At 46.8% G+C, this 26559-nt stretch overlaps 1 protein-coding gene across 8 annotated transcripts in view; it reads left to right on the top strand.

Annotated features, from left to right (window-relative positions):
• Positions 1-26559, top strand: part of LOC119969291 (ankyrin repeat and SOCS box protein 9-like) — a 131894-nt gene that overhangs the window by 83359 nt on the left and 21976 nt on the right. For 7 of the 8 annotated variants that reach the window (XR_005461326.1, XM_038802713.1, XM_038802710.1 and 4 more), the window contains exons 6-7: positions 10249-10383; positions 13635-13826. Coding sequence is in view for 7 of the 8 variants with exons in the window: in XM_038802713.1 (XP_038658641.1) it covers positions 10249-10383; positions 13635-13826 (327 nt within the window). In the remaining variant the exon portion in view is untranslated. Of the gene's footprint in view, positions 1-10248; positions 10384-13634; positions 13827-14679; positions 14974-26559 lie in introns of those variants that run through there. The other variant, XM_038802715.1, reaches the window with a different exon arrangement.

Genomic DNA, 26559 nt, shown 5'->3' with positions numbered 1-26559 from the left:
CTATGATTCTAAAGTAGTAGTGGAAAAGCTGATGCAGTTCTTCTCACACTATGGCCAATCTTAGAAGTTCAATCTGATCAAGGTTCTAACTTAATGTCTAAAAGTTTACAGGGCATAATTCGTAGTTTAGTATCAAGCAATGAAAGTCAAAGCCCATCATCCATAAATTCAGAGTTTTGGAGACATATCGTCAAACTCTCAAAACCCATGATTGCTATGAATGTCTCGTGAGGTTGTGGGACAAGGGATTAGATTTTTAACTATTTGCTACCAGGAATTCTCCAAACAAATGTACTGAGTTTAGCCCATTTGAATTGGTCTATGCACATAAAGTACGGTGTCCATTAAAGTTGAGAAAAGAGAGGTTTCTAAACCAAAAAGATGAATCCGGATTGTTGGATTACGTGTCCACATTTCTGGAAAGTTTCACAGGAGCTTGTCAGGTAGTCCAAGAGCATTTAAAGATTTTGGACGCAGGAATTAAAATGTGGGAAGACAAACATTCTAAGCCCAGAATATTCCAAGCTGGAGATGAGGTATTGGTATTATTGCCTTTACAGGGTAAATCCCTGAAAGCAAAATTCAGCGACCACTATAAGGTAGCTAGGAGGCTGAATAAGGTGACTGACTTAACACAGTGTTCTTTAAACTTTTTTTCCGGGGACCCATTTTTACCAACCGGCCAACCTTCGGGACCCACGCCGGCCGACCTGCGCGATCACCATTTTCTCTTAGCTTGATTGCTGCTGACAAAAATGGAGGAAATGGTTTTGGGTCCCTTTGGCCCTCGTACACGCTCCTCCAATGGAACCTGTTGGATGAAGGTGAAGCCTTCTGGTGTCGGAAAGTATGGAGTCTCCATCTGTCCAAAGTTCTGAATTTTTTTCCTGTAAAATTTTATCAAATAAAACCCCCCCCCACCCCGAACTTGTAAAAAAGAATGAGTAAAATAAATGAAAAAAGTGAATAAAACCCCCCCCCGAACTTGTAAAAATAAAATGAATAAAATAAATGAAAAAAATAAAAATTAAATGAATAAAATAAATGATGAAAACAACTACAGAACTTGTAAAACAAAAAGAAGCAACAGTTTTTAAAAAATAGAGACCGCACTGTGCATGCATGCCCAATTATCGGCACGCATGCACAATGCAGCCAAATTTTTTTTTAACTTGTTCGCGGCCACTTGCAGCCGGCGTTATGAAAAGCCGGATGCTGCGCGGGGATTTGCGCGATCGCGAGCGCCACGGACAACAGCTACGCGACCCTCCTGACACCCGCGCCCCCGACTTTGAAGAACACTGACCTGACAGATACTCCAAATTGTAGTAAGAAGGACCATTTATGCCACATAAATATGTTGAAAAACCATCATCGCAGGGAAGGTGATGGAAGGAACCAGTGTGTCAGAAGGTAGAAGTAGTGGAAGTGGATATAGATAGTTAGAGTGAGGTAGGGGAGGAGGTCGACAGTTCGCAGAGCGACCCTTGTGATAAGAGTAGCAAATACTGTAATACTAGCACAGTTAGATATTGAGTTTGCAAATATATAAGAAGAGCAGCAAAAAGATCTCATAAGACTACTACAAAAGGATAAGAAGGTTTGTGGGGACACATCGAGGTGCACTGCATTAACTGAACATGATGTGGACCGAGGTGACTCCAACCTGATTAAACAGCATTCCTATCGACTGAACCCACAGAAACTAGCTCAGGTAGAAGTGGAACTCCAATACATGTTGGAGAATCATTTAATTGAGCCGCGTAAGAGTAGCTGGTGTTCGGCAGTTGTGTTAGTACCTAAGCTAGATGGGAAACGCCCGATTCTGTATAACCTACCGAAAGGTCAGTGGCAGCATCAAAATGGATTTATGACACATGGAAGGATCACGTAGGCTGTACGCTAGACCGATTCCAGCCCCACTTGACATGGAGTCACAGGTGAATTAGATTTTATTGAAAATACCCGAGCTTCTTGGTTGAGCCGTATAAACTACAGTCATCAGGTTTGTAGCTGTACTACAAACCTTTTATTATGTACAGTATTAAACTTAAACGGACAGAAAATGTAACGGACTATCTGCAACCCTTTTTCCAGCCCCACTTCCTAACTCGTTCTATACGCACACAGACAAATAACAGCGAGGGGAAAGGGTGGTGGAAAAGGAATGAAATTATTAATAAAAATAAACTGGATGCACTGGAATGACTTCCAGTCAATATCTTTGTTCCAGCTTTCGTTTTGGTTCTTCTTCCTTCTAGGTTTGAGATAGTTTTCTCTGGTAAGAACATAGAACAGTACAGCACAGAACAGGCCCTTCGGCCCTCGATGTTGTGCCGAGCAATGATCACCCTACTTAAACCCACGTAACCCGTATACCCGTAACCCAACAATCCCCCCATTAACCTTACACTACGGGCAATTTAGCATAGCCAATCCACCTAACCCGCACATCTTTGGACTGTGGGAGGAAACCGGAGCACCCGGAGGAAACCCACGCACACACGGGGAGGATGTGCAGACTCCACACAGACAGTGACCCAGCCAGGAATCGAACCTGGGACCCTGGAGCTGTGAGGCATTGATGCTAACCACCATGCTACCGTGAGGTTGTCTACTTTCTCTGCAGACTCAGCAGGTTCACAGAAAACGATGTTTGAGGCAATCACTTCTTTCAGAATAATAGAGCAGTAATTTCACTTCAGCAACCAAGAGAGAGAGTTACTTTCATTTTTAACTTGGCACACCTGCCAAGTTCTCTCAGAAAGCATCACGCAGGAACCTGACTGTTGTCAGGCACAACACTGTCCCTGGCGAACTCACCAGTGTCAGATAACAAATCGAACAGACTCTCTCCACAACTTGGGTACTGAGATCCACTCGGTGCTGAGGAGTCTCGTTTCTCCTCCCCAAAGTACAAAACCTGGGAACAGTGTGTCCTGGCAAGCAGGCTGTTTTCAACTTTGAGCCTTCTGCTTAAAGGCATACCCCAATTATGGATCCACAAATCAAATTAATTAAAAGAAAAGAAATGGGAACAAAGGAAATAAACAGGAAGGTCTCTTACAATATGCATGTCAGAGTACCCTAGAAGTAATTCAAATATCTGTTGGAACATAATGGGAGCCTCGTACACATTTTAAACACATTCTTCACATTTGCCATGTCTATGTCTGCATAGGCTGGAGTGGATTTCTTGCCAAGAGCTGTGCCGTAGATTTCATGACAAAATTAATTGTTTAATTCAAAGTTGTTTTTTGTTAAACCTAAATGTAGTGACCACATTATAGGTTTCACAGATAGAATTTACAGTGCAGAAGGAGGCCATTTGACCCATTGAGTCTGTACCAGCCCTTGGAAAGAGCACCCTACCCAAGCCCACACCTCCGCCCTATCCCCACACCTCCACCCTATCCCCGTAACCCCAACTAACCTTTTCTGGACACTAAAGGTAAGTTAGCCTAGCCAATCCACCTAACCTGCACATCGTTGGACTGTGGGAGGAAACTGGAGGAGCTGGAGAAAACCAACGCAGACACGGGGAGAACGTGCAGACTCTGCACAGACAGTGACCCAAGCCAGGAATCGAACCTGGGACCCTGGAACTGTGAAGCAACTGTGCTAACCACTGTGGTACCGTGCTGCCCAGGCTCTGGTCTGTCAGGCTGGGGAAACAAATTCAGGAAAAATTGGACACCCAGTATTCCTCTATGTCTGTTTCTCTATTTGTGTACAGTTATTCAATGTCCATTGTAAAAAGAAATGACACTGGTTACTGAGTTAACCATTTCTATAACGTGGCATGTGTCTTTTGTTACGGGTCAGGGTTTAGAGAAGTCCAAAGTGTATCATGGAATTCACCTGACCCACAACTTTTACGAGATTGTGGTATGGGGAGCACACAGCCCACTTTACAGGTGTGGTATAGCAGAAATCGAAAAGTTTTTTAAGCAAAACAATGTTTATTCTATGAACTCAAGTTAACTTTTTTAAAACATACAGTGAACATCCTAGCAACCATCAATTCAAATACAACTCCCCAAAGAATACAACATTCTAAGTAATACTTAAACTTTCCTTTTAACATCCATAAGACAACAAAAAAAACCTTTTAATAGGAGCACATCAGGTTTAAATTCACTACTGAGAACAGTTATTCTGAATTCATCAAAGGATCAAGAGATAGTCTTTACATGGCAGAGAGAACAACATTACACATTCTGTGGCTGACTGCAGCTCCAACACTGAAACGAAACCAAAAAAACAGACACACCCAAACTTTTCTCAAAGTGAAACTGAAAGCTGACAGACAGCCCAGCTCCACCCACACTCTGACATCACTGCAGTAACAAACACCCATTTCTTTAAAGTACACCCACAACAGCTACTCTACAAAAAACACCCATTTCGTAAAGGCACTCTCACGTGACACTTTAATGTTACCAGGATGCTTCTGTGGTAAGGAGTTCCAATCTATGTCTCATTAAATCATGGGTGATCATACAAGAAAGTGCATTCGCTTGGAAAGAAAGTCATTGAAATGTGAACTAAATTCTTTTAATAAAACAATAAAATGAAAATAAACACAAATCAGAGAGGGTGTTCGCCTCTGGTGGGGCACTGTATCTAAAGCACAACATCAAAAGCAAACTTAACTAATTAACTTAAAAGTGTCATTCCCGGGGATGATAGTGCACCTCAGCCCTTGTGGTGGCCACCGGGTGTGGAAAGCCTGAAGCGCACCGGTGGGCACCTGGTGTTCCCTCTCCCTGTGCTCCACCCTCCTCCGTACAATCCCTTGCCAGTCCTTTGACGCTCTCAGCGCTATCGCCAGTGGCTCTATGGCCACGGCAAACAACAGTGGGGAGAGTGGACATTCCTGCCTCTTCCCCAGTGCAGCCTAAAATAATCCGAGCTCACTCGGTTCGTCCGCACACTCGCCACCGGTGCCTGATACAGCAACCGGACCCAGTCCACAAAACCCTGCCCCATCCCAAACCGCCTCAAAACCTCCCTCAAATACTCCCATTCCACCCAATCAAAGGTCTTCTCCATGTCCATGGCGACCACCACCTCCACTGCCCTTCCCTCGGAGGGTGTCATAATCACATTTAGCAGCCTTCCTATATTCGCCACTAAATGCCTCACCTTCACAAACCCCGTCTGGTCCTCCCCTATCAACCCTGGCACACAATCCTCTCTTCTTGTGGCCAAGATCTTGGCCAACAGCTTGGCGTCTACGTTTAGAAGGGAGATACCACCACATTGTTTCGGGTCCTTATCCCGCTTCAGGATGGCAGAGATCGAGGCCTGTGACATCGTCGGAGGGAGTACCCCTCACTCCCGAGCCTCATTAAACGCCCTTACCAGGAAGGGCCGTAGCACTCCTGAAAACGTTTTATAAAACTCCACTGGGTACCCATCCGGCCCCGGCGCCTTGCCCGACTGCATCATCTACAGCCCCTCCACCACTTCAAACAGCCCAATTGGGGCGCCTAGGCTTTCCACCCTCGGAAACTCTAACCTCTCCAATAAAAGCCTCATCCCCTCCACCCTGGCTGGGGGCTCCGATTTTTTTAAGCTGCTGCAAAAGTCTCTAAACGCCCCATTCACCCACACCAGGTCCAAGATCGTATTACCCCCTCTAACCTTAACTTTCCCAATCTCCCTCGCGTCCTCCCGTTTCCTTAGCTGGTGTGCTAGCATCCTGCACGCCTTCTCCCCATAATTATACACCACCCATCTCGCCTTTCTCAACTGCCCCACCGCCTTCTCTGTGGATAGCAACCCAAACTCCATCTGCAGCTTCTGCCACTCCTTCAACAGCCCCGCCTCTGGGCCCTCCATGTTCCTCCTGACCACCTGGAGAATCTCCCTCACTAATCTATCAATCTCGGCCCGCTCCACCTGTGTGCCCGTATCGAGATAAATTCCCCTCTCACCACTGCCTTCAGCACCTCCCATACAGTAGCTGCCGAGACCTTCTCCCGTATGGTTTGTCTCCACATACCTCCAAATGGCCTCCCTCACCCGCACACATACCTCCTCCTCCGCCAATAGTCCTACATCTAACCTGCAGTACGAGCACTCACCCGCTCCTTACTCACACGTAAGTCCACCCAGTGTGGGACACTACTATCACCGAGTACGCAGCGCCCCCCTCCCCCCCCCCCCCCCGCCCCTCCGCCGGCCAACAGCGCCCTATCCATAACGGAACAATTCGGGAGTATACTTTCCATACATGGGAAAAGAATGAGTACTCTTTCGCTCTCGGCCGACAAAACCTCCACGAACCTACCCCACCCATCTGTCCCATAAACCCCTTTAGCTCCTTCGCAACCGCTGACACCTTCCCTGTCCTCGAACTCGACCGATCCAGCCTTGGATCCATAACCGTATTAAAATCCCCCCCCTCACATAATCAGCCAATGCGAGTCCAGATCAGGGATCTTACCCAATACCCGCCTCATAAACACCACATTGTCCCAGTTCAGAGCATAAATGTTCACTAATACCATCGGCATCCCCTCCAGCTTCCCATTCGCCATAAGGTATCTGCACCATGGGTCCACCACTATACTTCCCACTTCAAATGACATCTGCTTATTAATCAGAATCGCCACTCCCCTTGTTTTAGAATCTAGCCCTGAATGGAAAACCTTCCCTATCCACCCCTTCCTCAGCTGTGTTTTCTGTCACGTCCGGCATTAAACTTTTCTGATGTGCGAACACACGGGCCCTCTTTACTGGCCCATTCAGCCCTTTCACATTCCAAGTAATCAGCCTGGTTGAGGCGCCCCTGCCCCCGCCGTCAACCGTAGCCCTTCCTGGAACAGCCTCCAGCCTGCGACCCGCACCTCCTCAGGCCCGCCTTCGGGCGCCCACCGTCATCGACCCTCACCATGTCACCCTTCAACAGTCCCTCCTGTGTCAGCAGACATCTACCCTCCCTCCCTCTTCCCCCCACTATCCCATAACAAAATAAACTTCCCCCCCCCCCCCCCCGCTCAACCATTCTCTCAGTGCAAACTTTACAATCCCCACCCAACACAAAGAGAAGAGCAACCCACCACCCCATCAAAAAAAACAAACCCGAAACAAAGCAACGGCCCCACTACAGTGCAAAAGTTGTTCATACAAAAACGGCTTCTTCCCTGCTGTTACCAGACTCCAAAATGACTCCCTTATGGACTGACCTCATTAACATTACACCACTTTATGCTTCATCCATGCTGGTGCTTATGTAGTTGCATTGTATACCTTGTGTTGCCCTATTATGTATTTTCTTTAATTCCCTTTTATTTTCATGTACTTAATGATCTGTTGAGCTGCTCGCAGAAAAATACTTTTCACTGTACCGAGGTACACGTGACAATAAACAAATCCAATCCAATCCAACCTGCAAACCAGAAGAAAACCAAGATACAAGATAGGAACCTCCCCTCCAGAATTCAATGTCCTCATTCTCCTGCCAGTCCATTGTCTCTCATAAATTCCATCTCCGGTGACCCAAAATGGAGTTCCCGGCCTTCATCCATTAGAACATAGAACAGTACAGCACAGAACAGGCCCTTCGGCCCTCGATGTTGTGCCGAGCAATGATCACCCTACTTAAACCCACGTAACCCGTATACCCGGTAACCCAACAATCCCCCCATTAACCTTACACTACGGGCAATTTAGCATGGCCAATCCACCTACCCCGCACATCTTTGGACTGTGGGAGGAAACCGGAGCACCCGGAGGAAACCCACGCACAAACGGGGAGGACGTGCAGACTCCACACAGACAGTGACCCAGCCGGGAATCGAACCTGGGACCACTGGAGCTGTGAAGCATTGATGCTAACCACCATGCTACCGTGAGGCCCCACAGATGTGCTGGGTATAGCGTGCCAAACTTCACCCCCTTCTTAAAGATGGCCGTTTTCACCTTATTGAAGCTCGCCCTCCTTTTAGCCAGCTCTGCGCCCAGGTCCTGATAGACACACAGCTCGCTGCCTTCCCAAATACAGCACCACGTCTGCCAGGCCCATCTCAAAATCCGTTTGTTATCCAGGAACTGATGCAGTCACACCACTATCGCCCTCGGCGGCTCATTTCCTTGCGCTCGGTCCACTTCCAAGGGCCGAGCAAACGCTCCTTCCCCCAGGAGCTTCTCAAACATCCATGCCACTTATGAACCGCCGTCCACTCCCTCACTGTCCTCCGGAAGGCCCACGATCCTCAAATTCTGCCTGCGCGATCTGTTCTCCAAGTCCTCCACCTTGTCCTGCAGCCTCCTCTGTTGGTCTCTCATCAACCCCATCTCCGCAGCCATCGAGGTAAGCTGCTCATAGTGCTCCACCACTGGATCGCCTGGCCCTGGGCCTCTCACCTCATTTCCATGCGGTCGATCCCTGCCTTTATCAGATCCACCACCCTGGCCAGGTCCGACAAGTTCTCCTCCTCTGCTGGGCAAACTTCTTGCGGAGGAAGCTCACTAATTGATCTGTCAACCACTGGGTCGGCAAACGTGGACCAAGACACTCCACCATCTTCCCCTGTGTTGCATGCTCCATAGCAACTTTCTACTGTTCTCTCCTTTTTCGTCTACTTCTGGTCCACAAATCCATGCACCGGTGGGATGATCTCTTCTTCCATCCCTCCTGCACCGTTTGCAAACGCTCATCTCCACTGTTAGCCAAAGAAAAGGTCCACCACGAGCAGAAGCCACCAAATGTGCAACCACTCACACCATGGCTGCCACCAGAAGTCAATTTGGCACTGTTGCTAAGTTTGCAGATGATTCAAAGATATGCAGAAGGACTGGTAGTATTGAGGAACCAGGAGAGTTGCAGAAGGACTTGGACAGGCTAGGCGAATGGGCAAAGAAGTGGCAGATGGAATACAATGAGGAAAAGTGTGAGGTTATGCACTTTGGAAGGAGGAATGGAGGCATAGACTATTTTCTAAATGGAGAAATGCTGAGGAAATCAGAAGGACAAAAAGGGACTTGGGAGTCCTTGTTCAAGATTCTCCGAAGGTTAACGTGGAGGTTCAGTCGGCAGTTAGAAAGACAAATACAATGTTAGTATTCATGTCGAGAGGGCTAGAATAGAAAAGCAGGGATGTACTTCTGAGGCTGTGTAAGGCTCTGGTCAGACCCTATTTGGAGTACTGTGAGCAGTTTTTGGCCCCATATCTAAGGAAGGATGTGCTGGCCTTGGAAAGTGTCCAGAGGAGGTTCGCAAGAAAGTTCCCTGGAATGTAGAGCTTGTCATATGAAGAGCGGTTGAGGACTCTGGGTCTGTACTCGATAGAGTTCAGAAGGATGAGGGGGGATCTTATTGATACTGCGAAGCCTGGAATGAGTGGACATGGAGAGGATGTTTCCACTAGTATGAAAATCTAGAACCAGAGGACACAACCTCTGACTGAAGGGACTATCTTTTAAAACAGAGATGAGGAGGAATTCCTTCAGCCAGAGAGAGGGTGGTGAATCTGTGGAACTCTTTGCCGCAGGAGCTGTGGCGGCCAAATCACTGAGTGTCTTCCAGACAGAGATAGATAGATGAGTGTCTTTAAGACAGAGATAGATAGGTTCTTGATTAATAAGGGGATCAGGGGTTATGGGGAGAAGGCAGGCGAATGGGGATGAGAAAAATATCAGCCATGATTGAATGGAGGAGCAGACTCGATGGGCCGAGTGGCCTAATTCTGCTCCTATGTCTTATGGTCTAAAGTAAGAAATTAAGTTCATAGCCACAGTACAGTTCACATGCTGTGTGAAAAGGTGATTTAAAAAAGGGAAAAAAATAACTTGTGAGAACCTGTGTGTTGCTTTTGTTTTATTTGGATGTTCATGGGTTTGTTCTATTATTGATTTTGGTGAATAAAAATAAAATCATAAGTAAAGTGTGTAAAGAAGGAACCCACCATGAACCCCAGAGAACATAAGGAATGGTGGGATAAACAAATGAAAGGAACAGAGGAAATAGAAATATTGATTCTGTGCAAATGTTACCTTGATATGTGTCAGTCAGGGAAAAGGTAGGGCTGCTGACTCAGGGAAAGGGGCAATTACTAAAGGATTAAGAGGCACTTTGAACCAAACTTGCCCACAACAGATCCCTTCAGAGTACCATCGTAAATTAAATGGTACCAATATTTAGATCTTCTATTATCTTCTAGACAGTTTGTGAGATGTATGAGGATCAAAAAGGATCTGGACTGCTTTGTGTAAAATGCTTTCCCAATCTAATTCCAGGTTACACAAAGTGTATGACAACATTGCTGAATCATGGGGTGCCTGTTGATTGCAGCGTTACACATCTGGGAACACCTCTCTATGTAGCCTGTGAAAATCATCAGATGGACTGCGTTCGAAACCTCCTAAGCTCAGGTAAATCTCTTTGTTCCAATATTTCTGGAACTATTGAGGTTATTTACTCCAGGAAGCATTGCGTCTGAGAATCTGCTGGGAAAGGCAAAACTCCTTTCGAAGGTGGGAGCAGTATCGGTAAGTTTTCAGATTCTAACCTCACAAGTTGTGGCATAGTAAAACCAGGGGTACTGAACTTGTATATAATCTGGGATCCCATCTCAGATCTGAGTGGACATGTATGTTAGCTCCTGGCAACTCTCAGTAAGTGCAGCCAAAAAAGTACATCATTCATCTCCTTCGGAACGGTCACTTCATATTAATATTGCCGATTCTAACTGCCTTAACATGCACATTTTCTGTGACCCACTGACATTAGAGCAGAGGCCCAAAGAGCTGAATGGCCTACTCTACAGATGCTCCATCCTCATGCATGATACCATATGGAAGTCCTCCTATCATTCAGATGGCAGCACAGTTGTCCTATATTTCCAAGCACAGGGACCACTGCAACTGCATTTTGTTATCAGTTCAAAAACACTGGGCGCAATTCTCCGCACTCACGACGGTGCGGAGAATAGCGGGGGTCGTAAAATTTTACGGCCACGCTAGTCTGACGCCCTCCCGCTATTCTCCCCCCACGCCCGACTCCCGATACGAATCGCTGCTGCCGTTTTTTTACGGCCAGCAGCGATTCTCAGCTGGCCGATGGGCCGAGTTCCAAGCCCTTTACGGCTGTTTTTACGAACGGCAAACACACCTGGACTGGCCGTTCGTAAAAACGGCCGTAAAGTGCCGATTTTTAAAACCATGGCACCGATTGGCACGGCAGTACCACGGCCGTGCCAAGGGTGCCATGGGCCCGCGATCGGTGCCCACCGATCGCGAGCAGCGGGTCCGATACCCGCGCACTCTTTGTCCTTCCGCCGCCCCGCTGTATCACTTCGCGGGGCGGCTGAGGGGCATCCTGGCCCGCGCATGCGCGGGTTTCGCGCAAATGCGCGATGACGTCATCCGCGCATGCGCGGGTTGGAGTCTTCCAATCCGCGCATGCGTGGCTGACGTCATGTGACGCGTCAGCCGGCGCAAACTCTGGCAAGCGGGCTTAACGAAATTCGTTAAGCCCGCGATGCCGGAGTTTACGGCGGCGGCATACTAGCCCCGACCGGGGACCAGAATCGGTTCCCAGTCGGGGAGGGGGAGGCTGGCGTCAAACCCGCCCGGATTTGACGCCAGCCTTACGATTTCTCCCTCTCTGGGAGAATCGCGCCCACTGTTGGACATGAGCAGTGAATTTACATTCATGATATGTCTGGGACACTATGTTCTATGGACCTTTGCCCTATATACGGAAATGTAAAGTTGATTCTTGGATACTGGAGTGGATTTGCTGCTGTGTGGATTATGCTCTGGGAAATCCAGGACTTTGCCGTTCCCATACAATAGCTTTAAATTTATGGTGCATTCCCACCAATTGCTAGAGTCAATTTGTGAGACATTGTTCATCAGTCCAACCACTCCTGATTATTTTTTGTGCATCTTATACAGAAGAGCAATAGTATTGCCTTGGTGAGGAACTTAAATTCAGCTAATTAAATAAATTTGTTACATTGGGCGGCACGGCAGCACAATGGTTAGCACTGTTGTTTCACAGACCTGGGTTCGATTCCCAGCTTGGGTCACTGTCTGTGCAGAGTCTGCATTTTCTCCCCACGTCTGCATGGGTTTCCCAGTTTACTCCAGTTTACTCCTACAAGTCCTGAAAGACGTGCTTGTGAGGGAAATTGGACATTCTGAATTCTCCCTCCGTGTACCCTGGAGTGTGGTGACTAGGGGATTTTCAGAATAACTTCATTGCAGTGTTAATGTAAGCCTACTTGTGACATTAATAAAGATTCTTATTATTAAAAAGCTAGTCTCAATAATAGTGATGATGAAACTATCATCGATGGTTGTAGAAGCCTATCTGGTTCACTAAATGTCATTTGGGGAAGGAAATCAGCCAACCTTACCTGGTCTACATGTGACTCCAGACCCACAGCAATGTGGTTGACTCTTAACTGCCTCTGAAATGCCCACCATGTCATTCAGTTGTATCAAATGCTATGCAAAACTATAATAAGATTAAAACCGGATGGATTAGGGGGCCTCACGGTAGCATGGTGGTTAGCATCAATGCTTCACAGCTCCAGGGTCCCAGGTTCGATTCCCGGCTGGGTCACTGTCTGTGTGGAGTCTGCACGTCCTCCCTGTGTGTGCGTGGGTTTCCTCCGGGTGCTCCGGTTTCCTCCCACAGTCCAAAGATGTGCGGGTTAGGTGGATTGGCCATGCTAAATTGCCCGTAGTGTAAGGTTAATGGGGGGATTGTTGGGTTACGGGTATACAGGTTACGTGGGTTTAAGTAGGGTGATCATTGCTCGGCACAACATCGAGGGCCGAAGGGCCTGTTCTGTGCTGTACTGTTCTATGTTCTATGTTCTATCACTTGGCATGGATCTGGGCACTGGACACACTCAGTCTTGCTTTTTGACTTGAACAGTTTCTCATTGAAGTGCCGTGTCAGCTTCTCTTCGATAACCATGTTTCTTCCATGTTCGAGGTGCCTGTGAATCTATAATATCTCCACCCCACCCTGATGTCTTCAACCCAACTTTATCTCCAAATGTTTGATGTCTTGAACACTGATATCTCTAACCCACCTCCAACTTCTCCAAATGTCATCTCCCTTGATGTCTCTGATCCCTCCAATTTCTCTGCTGCACCGCAATATTTCCAATCCCACAATTTACAGATGTTTCCATGTCTACAATGTTTGTGTGTCTCCCCCCCCCCCCCCCCCCCCCCACTGACCACCATTATCTCCAGCTCCCCAAGGTGTTTCTGATCCCCCAATGTCCCAGGCATCCTTGGTGATCCATGATCCCTGACCTCTCCCATCTCCTCCTGCTCCCCAGTGTAAACAGTGGAGGGTGGCATTTTTCTGTACTGTAAATCCTATATAATCTCAAAGGGCTATATGGGTGAAGGTCAATACAGAGATAGGGAGGGATGAGACTGTGGCTAGAATTGAAAATAACAATGGCTATTTTAAAGTGAGCATTACTGGACCGAGGGATAAGTCTCATTCTTACTCACATTTTTCCTCGACTTTCCAATATGCAGAGTGTTTGACCTTCCAAGGTTTTCCAACTTCGGAAATTCAGCAGGTGCTGGAAAAAAATCCAACCCTTTAAAATCGTCTTTCTTTTCCTTCCCACAATTCACTTGTTTAGGTGCCGCCGTTAACATCAGCAAAAATTTTGAATCTCCACTTCACGTGGCAACCAGGAATTCTGATACACAACTAGTCAATCTACTGCTGGAACATGGAGCAGACACTGACGCTAAGAATGCTGAAGGGAAACGCCCCGTGGATCTTGCATTACCAAACAGCCCTTTAGAAAAATTGCTTTTGCAATGGGAAGGTACTGGCTAAGCAAAATATTAATTTCTAAAGTAAAGGTACAAGTAATACAGTAGAATGTTTTATAATGTCTGAAAGAAGTGGCATAGTGTACCTTTGTACTATATGTAGATGTTAGTACTTATTAAAGAAATTCCTCTTCTGTTGTAAGGACTGTAACTGTTCTGAATTTTTATTTGAAGTAAGTTTAAATATTGTATAAAGGGTAAGCTAATATTCCTTATAGGAACAAAGGCAGGCCATCCATCCAATCCTGAAATAAAAATAGAAACCCTCACCTAATGTTTCAGGTCATGATGACTTTTCATCAGAACTGTGGCTAGAATTCAGGCAGCACTGTAGCACAAGTGATTAGCACTGTGGCTTCACAGCGCCAAGGTCCCAGGTTCGATTCCCTGCTGGGTCACTGTCTGTGCAGAGTCTGCACGTTCTCCCAGTGTCTGTGTGGGTTTCCTCCGGGTGCTCCGGTTTCCTGCCATAGTCTAAAGATGTGCAGTTTAGGTGGATTGGCCATGATAAATTGCCCTTCGTGATCAAAAAAGGTTAGGAGGGGTTATTGGGTTACGGGGATAGGGTGGAAGTGAGGGCTTAAGTGGGTTGGTGCAGACTCGATGGGCCGAATGGCCTCCTTCTACACTATATGTTCTATGTAACTGAAGGTGGAAGTGGAAGAGTTTTTAAGCCAATGGTAGGGGAAAGGGTGAATAAAACAGGAGCTCTCTGATAAGGGGAAGGGCAGGAAAGAGATTGAATGACAAAAAGAGTTCATGATGCAACAGTCAGAGAGATTGGTAATAGCTCTGTAGTAAAGCCATGCCTTTCATGACTTCCTTGTTTGCGTTTTCACTTACCAGCGCTTTGTGCATCTCATCGCCCATCGCGTGAGCAATTGTTTGCTCACTTGCCATCTGTCCTCAGTCCCTAGGGAGACGGTAGCCATGACAGAGCGGAGACGGGAATGACTGCAGCTGACTTTCAGCCCGAACGAAGAAATTAAACCGAAATGTCCAAATCCCTCAGTCCAGAGCTGCAATGATGGCTCTGTTCAGATTTCAAATCTTCAACATATTGCTAGGAGGCTCCACTGTCTGTCAGATACAGGGCCTGCACAGCACGGAAGCACAGCGGGTAGCACTGTTACTTCACAGCTCCAGGGTCCCAGGTTCGATTTCCACCATAGGGTACTGTCCGTGTGGAGTCTGCACGTTCTCCCTGTGTCTGTGTGGGATTCCTCCTCCTTGCTCCAGTTTCCTCCCACAAATCCCGAAAGACGCGCTGTTAGGTAATTTGGCCATTCTGAATTCTTCCTGTGTACCTGAACAGGTGCCTGAATGTGGCAACTAGGGGCTTTTCACAGTAACTTCATTGCAGTGTTAATGTAAGCTTACTTGTGACAATAAAGATTACATTTATTATTATTATTATTATTAAAATTTGCTGTGGAGTAACTGCACAAACCAATGCTGCCCTTGCTTGTCTGGAAACTATCCCAATTGAGTCCCACATGAAAAGCATGTTCAGCATTCACTATTTAACAAATTTCTACGGTTTTGTGGGAACGAAACCGCTGGAAACTTGACCATAGCAAAGAAACAAAGGTGGTATCCAAATGAGGGTGAATGGCTACATATCAATCATCTGAATTCAACAGGAAGAAAGAAACAAAACAAGACCAACCCAGCAAAACAAAGAAAAAAGAGATGAAAAAACATGGAACAGGAAGAAAGCAGGGGTCATGATCAAAGTTGTTGAACTCTATGTTGAGTCCAGAAAGCTGTACAGTGCCAAGTCGAAATATAAGTGATGTTCCTCGAGCTTTCACTTGAACACTACTGAGACAACCATTTTCCTGCTACAGAAATAGCTGTGCAGTCCATTTATAATATGTAATTGAGAGGTGACACAGTGGCACAGTGGTTAGCACTGCTGCCTCACAGCGCCAGGGACCATGGTTCAGTTCGGCCTCGGGTAACTGTCTATGTGGAGTTTGAACTTTCTCCCCTTGTCTGTGTAGGTTTCCTCTGGGTGCTCCGGTTTCCTCCCACAGTCCAAAGATGTGCAGGTTAGCTGGATTGGCCATGGTAAATTGCCCCTTAGTGTCCAAAGATTAGGTGAGTTTATGGGGATTCAGCGGGGGATTGAACCTAGATAGGGTGCTCTTTTAGAGGGTTGGTGCAGACTCGATAGGCCGAATGGCCTCCTCCTGCAAGGTACGACTTTTATGGTTCTAACTGAGGTTCAGCTATTTGATCATCGAGACAAATGTCAGTACCAGGCAAAGACACTGCGATAGTCTTTGAAAAAGCCCCTACTTGTATATGTGAGCCAAGAGTTAATTCGATAGTAAGAAACAGTAGAGGTACAGTCACATTATTAGGAATATTTACAGGTTCAACTGTGGGAGAAAAATTGGAGAGAAATTATATGGATGCAATAGGGGTTTTAAATTTTCCTAACATAAATGGAAAGAACAATAATATATCAGACAGAGAGGGAGAAGAGTTTCTGAAATGTGCTTAGGAGAATTTTCTTGATCAGTATGCTTCTGCCCAGCGAGGAAGAAGGCATTGCTCGTCCTGGTTCTGAGAATGAGGTGGATCAGGTGTCAACTGGGCAACATTTGGGGAACAGTGATCTTTCAAGGTTTTAGAAAAGTTATGGGAAAGGACAAGGGAAACTCCTAAAAGTGAAAATACAATATTAGGGGAGTGCCAATTTCGGAGTGTTGAGAACAAATCTGTGAAGTTAAATCACATCAGTGATTGGGCAGGCAAAGCTGTAATGGGACATTGGGCTGTCTTCAAAGAGCAGATGGTTCAGGTACATTCTTACAAGTGGAGAAAGGTAAGACAGCCAAAGCCTGAATTACAAATGAGATAGAGAGTAAGATGAAGCAGAAAAATGGTGCTTAAAAATGATAATATAGTTGAAAGGCAGGCTGAATACAGAAGGTTAAGTGGAAAATGAAAGGAGAGCAAAGTGAGGGTATGCACTGGTAGCTAACATAAAAGGGAATCCAAAAGTCTTTTATCGGCATATATAAATAAAAGGATAGTGAAAGGAGGCATGGAGCCGATTAAAGAACTTAAAAAGGATCTATGTATGGAGGCCGATGAATGGGCGAGGTACTAAATGAATATTTGGCATCCACCTTTATCAAGAAAGAAGATGTTGCCAAAGTAATGGTGAAAGAGAAGGTAGTCGAGATACTGGGTGGGCTAAAAATTCATCGAGGAAATACTGGAGGGGCTGCTTGTACTTAAAATTGGTAGGACTGAATGGGATGCATTCGTGGATGGCTCAGGAAATAAAGTAGAAATGTGTAGAGATAACTGGCCCTCACATTCCAAGATCCCTTAGATATAGGGAGTGATGCCAGAGGATAGAAGAATTGCAAATGTTGATATTTTAAAGTATAGGGCTTTAAAACATCGCAACTCTTCCCATCTCTGAGAGTAGGAACTAACTGCAGAACTGTGATTAGAGAAACAGCAAGCATGGGAGAGACAGCTGTTGCTCCAATCATAAATACTGTCTCCACAACAGTGGCTACTCCAGGACCTCGAATCACAGGGTCCTTCTCTCCCAATCTTGCATCTCCTGCACAGACCAAATCTGTGATTGGAGGAACAACAAAGGCGGGAATCTATGATTTGGTTGGTCATTGAGAAGCAATAATTCTGGCCGGTTGGGTTGCCGCCATGCTGGTGACATTCGGTTGTGCCGTTACTAATTTGAACAACTGCTGGGTGTCGAGGTCAAGGAGAAGCTGAAAAAGAGGGAATCGCAAAGGCTGGAAAATCCCCTCCAGTAACAAGGCTGGAGGCAGACAACAGGCGAGCGGTTACTGAGCCTCACACCAGCCTGGACCCAACGTTTGTTGGTCAGTATTGAGAGAATGCTGTACTGTTGGGAGCGGAGTGCTGAGGAAAACTGTCTGAGGGAATGCAGAACTGATGGTAGGACAGTATTGAGGAGTACAGCACTGTGAGAAGGCCAGGACTGAGATTTCTGCCTTGTTTAAGGGCCAGTTGTAAATTGCACCACGGTAGTAAGTGTACTGAAGGACAGCTGCACTGTCAGAGGAACAGTGCAAAGAGGTCTCTGCAATGTCAGAGGTTTAATATTGATATAGTGCTGCACAGTCAGAGGGTCCATTTTGAGGGAGCACTGCATTTTCAGAGGGCAGATTTGAGGCAATGCTGCACTACTGTCCGATCAGTATTAAGAGAGTGCTTCGCTATCAGACAGACAGTTCTGTGGAAGTATAGCAATGTCGGATGGACCTAGTTAGGGGAGCTCGGTCAGTTCTGCTGGACTGAAAGAGCACACTCGCTCCCCCTTTTCTCTGTCCGCTTCCTCTTCCCCCTGCTCCATCCCCCTTTTCCCACTTCCCTCTCTGTCTACCCCTCTCTTACACCAGAGTGGAGCCTCCAAACCTCATTCCTGATAGGGGACCTTTCCTCCCATCAACTTCACACTGCAGCACATCGATAGACCAGATGAGTGGACGAGCATGTAGACATATAAGGGATAAGTAACCTCATTGAAGAACATCGTTGGAGCCAGCCAGAAACAACAAGAAAAATACAAGTACTTTCCCCTATCAAAGCCCTCTCTTTCCCCGCGCCCCACCCCCACTCTCTCTGCTCTTCGCCCCTTCATCCCATTCCCTTTCCTCACCCTCTCATTCTCTCCCCCACCCCTGCCTCCTGTTTATGGCATTACTGATACTTATGCGGGATTTATATTCTGTTCCTTTATAGTAAGGCTACTGGAAAGTCAGCACCCTGGCCAGATTAGATGGTTATTAGATTTAAAGTCCAACAGTGAGCCGAACTGCATTAATCTCACCGTAGGTTTACAATTCCGCCAATGTCATGTGGTTTAGAAGCGTTTGCATTGCACCACAGGTTGTATAGAGTGCTGTAGTTCTCCGGCCCCTTACGTTACAGTGATTTTTCCGCGTTATGCAATTCTTGTCACAAAAAATTTCCATACCTTTTTCTCTTTGGCACTATCATTCCTGGAGTAGTGATGTTTTTCAGACTGGAGGCATGAGTTTCCTCAGATGTCAGTACCAAGAGTACTGCTTTTCTCCATAGATATTAATGACTTGGGCTGGGTGCACAGGGCACATTATCAAAGTTTGAAAATATTGTGGACTGTGAGGATATTAAAAAACTATGAAGGGGTCCAGGCCCCAGGCCTCTTTGCTGGGTGCACTTTTTACAGTGCGTGGTCCCTTGAAATATGACCACACAAGGGAGAGATACTTGTGGAACGCCTGGTTGTCCCTTGCACAGCACCTGAGAGACTTTGAGGGAAAGTTAGTTGAGATGAAGTGGGCAGAGAAAAGCTGTTCTTATTGGCAATGGAACATAGATTTAAAGTACTTGGGAAAGGAACCCATGGCAACCAGAGGAAAACCTTGTTATGCAGTGAGTGGTTAGGATGTGGATTGCCGAACAGTGTGGTAGAGCGAGAGGCAATGGGTTGGATTTTGCTCAACTCCCCCCATAACGCATTTTGCAGAAGCGATCCACCATTGTCCAGTGGCGAGATCTTATGAATCCACTGCTGCCGATGGAGTTTCCTATTGTTCACACTCTCTGCTACCAGGGAGCCTGCAGTGTGCGGGTTACTGACCACGGGGGTGGAAAATCCTGCTGGCATGAATGGCTGGAAAATCCCACCCAACATATTTTATCGTGGGTTTAGAAGGGAATTGGCTAATCGACTGCGGGGTTAAAGGGTGGGGGAATGGGACTAGCTTAATTACTCTTGCAGAAGACCAGCACAGACTCAGCAGACCAAATAGCTTCCTCTGTGCTATTTCCAAAAAAATTCCTACAGTGTAGAGGGAGGCCATTTGGCCCATTAAGTCTCCACTGACCCTCCCAAAGAGCACTTAACTATGCCCAGTCCCCTGCCCTATCCCCTTAACCCCACCGAACTTGCACATTAATTATTCAATGATTCTATGCACTTGAAGGAAATGATCACTATCTTTAGCCAGTATAATAAATTTTTAACTAAACGAATAAACATCTCGGGGTGTATATTTCACTCCATGTGTGCGCAATAAGTACACTCCAAGTATGTAGCTCACAACCACCCTTTTTTAAAAGGGCAACTAGGGATGATCAATAAGGCTGGCCTAGCTATTGACATCCACATACATGAAATCATTTTTTAAATGTTTAAGTTGTGCACATGCAATCAATTATGATTAGAGGGTTTGGAAACAACAAAGGACTCCAAACATAAATAATCAGCGAAAGTTTTTATATTCTATATAACTTCCTCCAAATTCTGTGATCCCACGCTGTTGCCCTCACTGTGAAAGGACAGGATTTCTATCCACTGACCCCAATGGAAATCCTGGAGCCTGGATGCGTAGACACAGTGGGTGGGTGTCCAGACCCATTTGTCTGTTAGATGTTATGGGAGAAGGATTACTGTTGTTGAACAGCTGCTGTCTGAAGAAGCATAGATTTCAAAGACTTGACCCATTCCCAGACCTTTCAGAGACTTTAAACAAGTATTTAGCATCTTGTTTTCATGGTCAAAGACATTAAAAGCATTCCAAGGAGAGTAGAAAATCAAGAAGCAAAAGAGGGGGAGGAAAATAAAGCTATCACTAGAGAAAAAGTACGAGGATAACTAATGGGATTAAAAACTGTGGACCTTATGGTCTTCATTCTTGGAACTTAAAAAAAGTGACTGCAGAGTTAAACAGTGCATTGGTTGGAATTTTTCTAAATTCCCTTGGGTCTAGGAAGGTCCCAGCAGATTGGAAAACTGTGAATGTAACTTCAGAGAAGGAAGCAGAGGAAAAGCCGGAAACTATAGGTCAATTAATCTAACATCTGCCATTGGGAAAATGCTGGAATCCATTATTAAGGAAGTAGAAGCAGCATATTTGGAAAATTATAATGCAATCTGGCAGAGCCAATGTAGGCAGCACGGTAGCATTGTGGATAGCACAATCGCTTCACAGCTCCAGGGTCCCAGGTTCGATTCCGGCTTGGGTCACTGTCTGTGCGGAGTCTGCACATCTTCCCCGTGTGTACGTGGGTTTCCTCCGGGTGCTCCAGTTTACTCCCACAGTCCAAAGATGTGCAGGTTAGGTGGATTGGCCATGATAAATTGCCCTTAGTGTCCAAAATTGCCCTTAGTGTTGGGTGGGGTTACTGGGTTATGGGGATAGGGTGGAGGTGTTAACCTTGGGTAGGGTGCTCTTTCCAGGAGCCAGTGCAGACTCGATGGGCTGAATGGCCTCCTTCTGCACTGTAAATTCTATATAAATGTAGTTTTGTGGTAGGGAAATTATGTTTGACAAATTTATTAGAGTTTGTTGAGGACGTGACATGAAGTGGATTATAACTCTAGCCCCAAATAGGGACTATCACGGTCAGGAGCACTCCCTTGACAATCACCCTCAACTGAGTTCAAGTCAGCAACTTCACACAAACATATTTTGGGTCTGAGAAAGTGAACCACATCTCTCCCAAGGAAAGTGACTATTAAGATATATGACCCTTTACCAGATAACCTGTTAAATAAATTGTTGGTCAAGTTATAACTACCCAGATATGAAGCTCTGGGAAGTTGGGGGGGGAGGGGAGGGGGGGGGGGGGGGGTTCGCTCTTCATATTCCCATCTTTAGAAAATACAAGAGAGATGGGATCTTACAACGCCCGCAGGGACTACAAGGAAAGTTAGCCGGGATTCTCCATGGTGAGTCCACCACACCACCGCTGCTATGGAGAATTTTGGCATGCTGTTCGCTGGCGGTGGGATTTTCTACTCCCACTGCTTCTCAATGGGATTTCCCATTGAAGCAACCCCACACCACTGGGAAAATTCACAGCCTGGGGTGTGTTGCCGGCAGGACCAGAGAATCGCGCCACCAGCGAGGAGCCGGGAAATCCCGCCCCTTATACTTCACCAACTTATTTACAAGTTTATTACAGAACTATTTAACATGCAAAACACTTCTAACTGGATGAGTAGATCGTAACGTTAATGACTGTAAAAAGTAAAAATCATTGCGGTAGTTCTAATACAGAATCCAATAAAACTTTTAAAATACGGTGCTACAGCTAATATCAATTAAGAATACCCATCAATGTTCAAAGTAATGTTTTTTGCTAGGGTTTTTCGAATTTTATTGCGAACGTTATGATGCACGATCAATTGTACAAAGACTAAGGTTGGATACGACTGTGGCTTTATTGCAGTGAGATGTGTGGCCTCCCACAGCAGCTGGCGAAATGGCTGCTGAATAGAATAGAGGACATGCTCCTCCTACTGGGCGGAGCCAGCAGGCAGGGGCTACCGGCGAACCTGTAGTACAGGTCCTACCTTACAGCACCTAATGCAGGTGTAACAGTGGTTTACCACACTTTACATGTCCAGACAGGGCCGATACACGCATCTTCTCTGCTGCCTGACCTGAGTTGTTCTTGGGTGCATTTGACCCCCCCCCCCCCCCCCCCCCCCCTTTCCTTTCACTTCCTTATTCCGTGACTTGTCCCGAGTCTCCCTGCCACCCAGCCCCGACCTTACCGGTTGCTGGCCGTGACAGGTTTTGAAACAAGTTGGTGAATGTCTTCCACGTCCTGCGGAAGCCCTCTTCCGAACCACAGATGGCGAACTTTATCTTTTCCAGCCTGAGAAATTTCGCCAGGTTGGACAGCCGGTCTGCAGCCCTAGGTGGTGCCGCCACTCTCCAGCAGGAGTCTCCGGCGGGTGATCAGGGAAGCAAAGACTAGGGCGTGCGCCACCCTCCTTATGAAGAGCTCCGGCTGCTCAGATACCCCAAAGACCGGCACTAGTGAGCTTGGCCCCACCCTCCCACAACCCTGGATATGGCTTCAAAGAAAGATGTCCAGTACCCGACACGCTTGGGGAAAGACCAGAGCATGTGGGTGTGGTTGGCCAAGCCTCCCTGGCACTGCTCACATTTGTCCGGCACCTCTGCGAATATCTCACTAATGCGTGTAATAGTTAGGTGTGCCCTCTGCACCACCTTTAGCTGCGTTAGGCTCTGCCCTGCGAACGTGGAAGTGATGTTTGCCTTGTGCAGTACTTCAATCCAGAATCCCCCCCTATGTCCCTGCCTAGTTCTTCCCCTCGCGTTTTCTTTGTCTCGTGCAGGGGTGAGAGCACCTCTTCTAACAGTTGTCCATACATGTCCGCACAGTTCCCCTCCCCTATGTCGCCCGCGTTCAGTAGTCTTTCTAATCATGAATGTCCTGGTATCTGGGGGTACGTCGTTGTTTCGATGCGGAGGATTTTTTTGACCTGTATGTACCACAGGTTGTTCCTTCTTGGGAACCAGAAGTTCTCCGTGAGTTCCCCCAGGGTCACTATACTGTCCGTGTACCTGTGCCTAACCGTCAGTGTCCCCTTGACCTGTCTCCACCTTTTGAAGGAGGCTTCCATTGTTCCACCAGGCCATGGTGGACATTTGGGTTAGTCCGGCTATCTCATTTGGTTCTGCATGGCTAGCGCTTGGAGGGATGTCTCTGTACATGAATTCTCCTCTATCCTCACCCACACTGCTCCCGGTTCCTTGACCCATCTCCGTACTCTTTCTGTGGTGGCCTCCCTTGGTAGAACTGGAAGGCCAGACCTCCCACATTTCTCCTCCTTTGCAGGATCTTCTTCCTAATCCTCGGGACACACGCTCTCTCACTCTCACACTCACTCACTCAGTGTTGAAAAAAGACTTGGGGTTGTAGATCGGGAGGAACCTGGGCAGCTTCATCTTGACCGTCTGCCTTGCAGGGAGAGTGGTAATGAGCCCCACCCCTGCAGGTCCTTTTTTACCTCCTGCACCAGATTCGTCAGGTTCCACTTGTGGGCCCGTGTCCAGTTGTGATCTATTTGGATCCCCATGAAGCGGAATTTGGCCTGGGCCAGTTTAAATGGCAGAACCCCCTCAGTTCTGTCCCTCTCCCCAATGAGGTCACTGGGAAGATTTCACTCCTACTCAGGTTAAGTTTGTAACCTGCAAAAGCTCCAAACTCCTTCAGGCGTGTCATTATTCCTTCTATGCTGGCCAAGGGTTCGAGGCGCAGAGGGGCAGGTCATCAGCTTACAGCGAGACTCTGTGCTCTCTGTCTGCCCATTGGATACCTCTCCACTTCTTCGCCACTCTGAGGGCGATCACCAATGGCTTGATTGCCAGGGCAAACAGCAGTAGGGACAATGGGCATCCCTGACTCATACCTTAGTGCAGCCGGACGTCTTTGGAGCTGGTGGTGTTTGTCCATACGCTCAACATGGAGCACTGTACAGTAGTTTCACCCAGGAGTTGAACCCTGGCCCAAAACAAACCATTCCAGCACCTCTTATGAGGTATTCCCATTCGATCCCTTCTAAGGTTTTCTCTGCATCCAGGGAGCTGATCGCTTCTGTTTCCCTCGCACTGGATCGAACCATGGTTACGTTCAGCAGGTGCATGATGTTCGCTGTTTGCTGCCTGCCCTTGACAAAGCCCATCTGATCTTCCGCAAGTACCTCTGGCACACAGTTCTCCAGACACCTTGCCAGGTCCTTCACCAGGATCTTAGCATCGGTGTGAAGGAATGAGATGGATCTGTATGATCCGCATTCGGTCCGGTCTTTGTCTTTTTTGGGGATCAGCGATATTGAGGCCTGAGCCAGCGTTCCCCTTGCTCACGAGTCTGCAGACATCTCCCGCATGTGCGGGGCCAATGCTGGTACAAATTTTTATAGAAGTCCATCGGAATCCCTCCGGATCCTTCGCCGCCTGCATGGAGTCAATGCCCTCCATGACTTCTCTCCGCTCTAATGGTGCTTCCAGGTCCCATCTCCTACCTTCCCCCATGATTGGCATGGAAAGTCTGTCGAGGAACTGCTTCATCTTCGAGTCCCTCCATTCTCCCCCCCCCCCCCCCCCCCCCCCCACCCAATACACTTGGGGAGTGTACAGCTCTTGGTAGAAGGTTACAAAAGCTTTGTTGGTCTATTCTGCTGCTGCAAACAGTTCCAGGTACTTTTTAAAGGATGTGAGGCTACCCACCTTTACTGCCCTCCCAGGCAGTGCATTCCAGACCGTCACCACCCTCTCAGTTATAAAAAAGTTGTTCCTCAAATCCCCCCCTAACGTCTCACCTTGAACTCCCCTCACGACTGACCTTTCAGTCAGCTGCTCCCTATCCACACCGCTCATGCCCCTCATAATCTTGTATACCTCGATCAGATCACCCCCTCAGTCTTTTCTGCTCCAGCCAAAATAATACATGCCTATCGAACCTCTCTTCATAAGTTAAATGTTCCACCCCAGGCAACATCCTAGTGAATCTCCTCTGCACCCCCTCCAATACAATCACATCTTTACCCATCAGTAAATGATGAGGCAGTGGAATGCAGTCTTTAATGCAGTGGAGAACGAGTTCATTCAATCCATGCAGAGCCATGACGGCATCAATAAATGACAGAAAAAGAAAAACATCAATCATGCGAAAGCAACCGCGCTGCAAAGGGTTAAAAGCAAAAATCACTTCAGAACAAGAATGAGGATAAACATTCTATCTACTCCAGTCAATAAAGTAGCTCTGTCCCAGTTGCTCAAAACATTGCTCTTCACATGTCATTTCACCTGGGTCACCAGCAGACATTTATTTCAAAGGCTGAATTATCTTCATTAAGTCTGTGCAGAGTAACGTGAAGTCGTGTAACCAGTTCATTTTCTTGATGGACAGCCTCAAGTTCAAATGTCTTAGCCAAAATAATGGAGTCAAATTCACCTCGTGTAGGCTGATCAATGGAGCCTGTGCAGGATGAGTGGGTGTGGCTGAGAGGCAGGGATAATACCAAAAGGAAATGGTACCTTAGACATTGTAGAGGTACAGTTCGAAATTCTAGGAACACTGCATTCTCGCTGAGAATCTAGTGTAGAGGCCGCAGTGGGACGTGCATTGCTGTAGTTAGTAGCGAAGACGCAAACCTTTTCTTACATAAGGGAAAGCCTCATCATTTAGAAATGTTGAAGCGCTGCGCTTTCCAAGAAGCATCTGCAATTCCCGCTCATGGCTTCGGCTGTGGTTCCTTGCGGAAACAAGTATTGAGATATCACGGAGCGTTGCATGGAAAGGGAACAGCTGTTGTTTGAAGCTCGATTAGTGTCATATCGGTTGTCGTTTTCCAGGCGGGCTCGGGAAGGCAGTATGAGACTGCATCTTGTACAGTTCCACCATGACTGCACCCTTCAGGGCACCACTTCAGGTTGCCAACAGAGACAATTTTAAGAGATTGCTCGCTTTTCAGCTGATTAACTATTTTCCCAGTTCTTTCATTAGCAACGGAATGTATTTGATTTGAGTCTGTTGTTTCCCACTTGGGTTGCAACCCAAGTCTGTGTTTAAACTTTCTCTCCTGTAGCCATTCCCCAGCTAAAAGTAGCCATACTTTACTAGTCATCAATTTTTGTCTGTGTTTCTCACATATCCTCTGATCAATTGCACTGAGCTCATTTGTTATCCTCCTGTTTTAAATCAAATTTTTGCTGACAGGTCAAAGAATTAGAAAGCGTAGAAGCAATAAAAGAACCATGGGTAAGTGGTGTGTGCATTTCAACAGCATACATCAAATAACCTGGCATTCTGGGCCACAGTCCCAGAAAGGGATGTGGGCACATTATTTAGCGATAGGTGGAATGGTGGCAGTCCACTTATTCCCTTTGATTTTCAACACTC

The sequence above is a fragment of the Scyliorhinus canicula genome, chromosome 7 (genome assembly GCF_902713615.1).
Source record: "Scyliorhinus canicula chromosome 7, sScyCan1.1, whole genome shotgun sequence".
Taxonomy (NCBI): Eukaryota; Metazoa; Chordata; class Chondrichthyes; order Carcharhiniformes; family Scyliorhinidae; genus Scyliorhinus; species Scyliorhinus canicula.
This window is presented reverse-complemented; position numbering and strand designations above follow the sequence as displayed.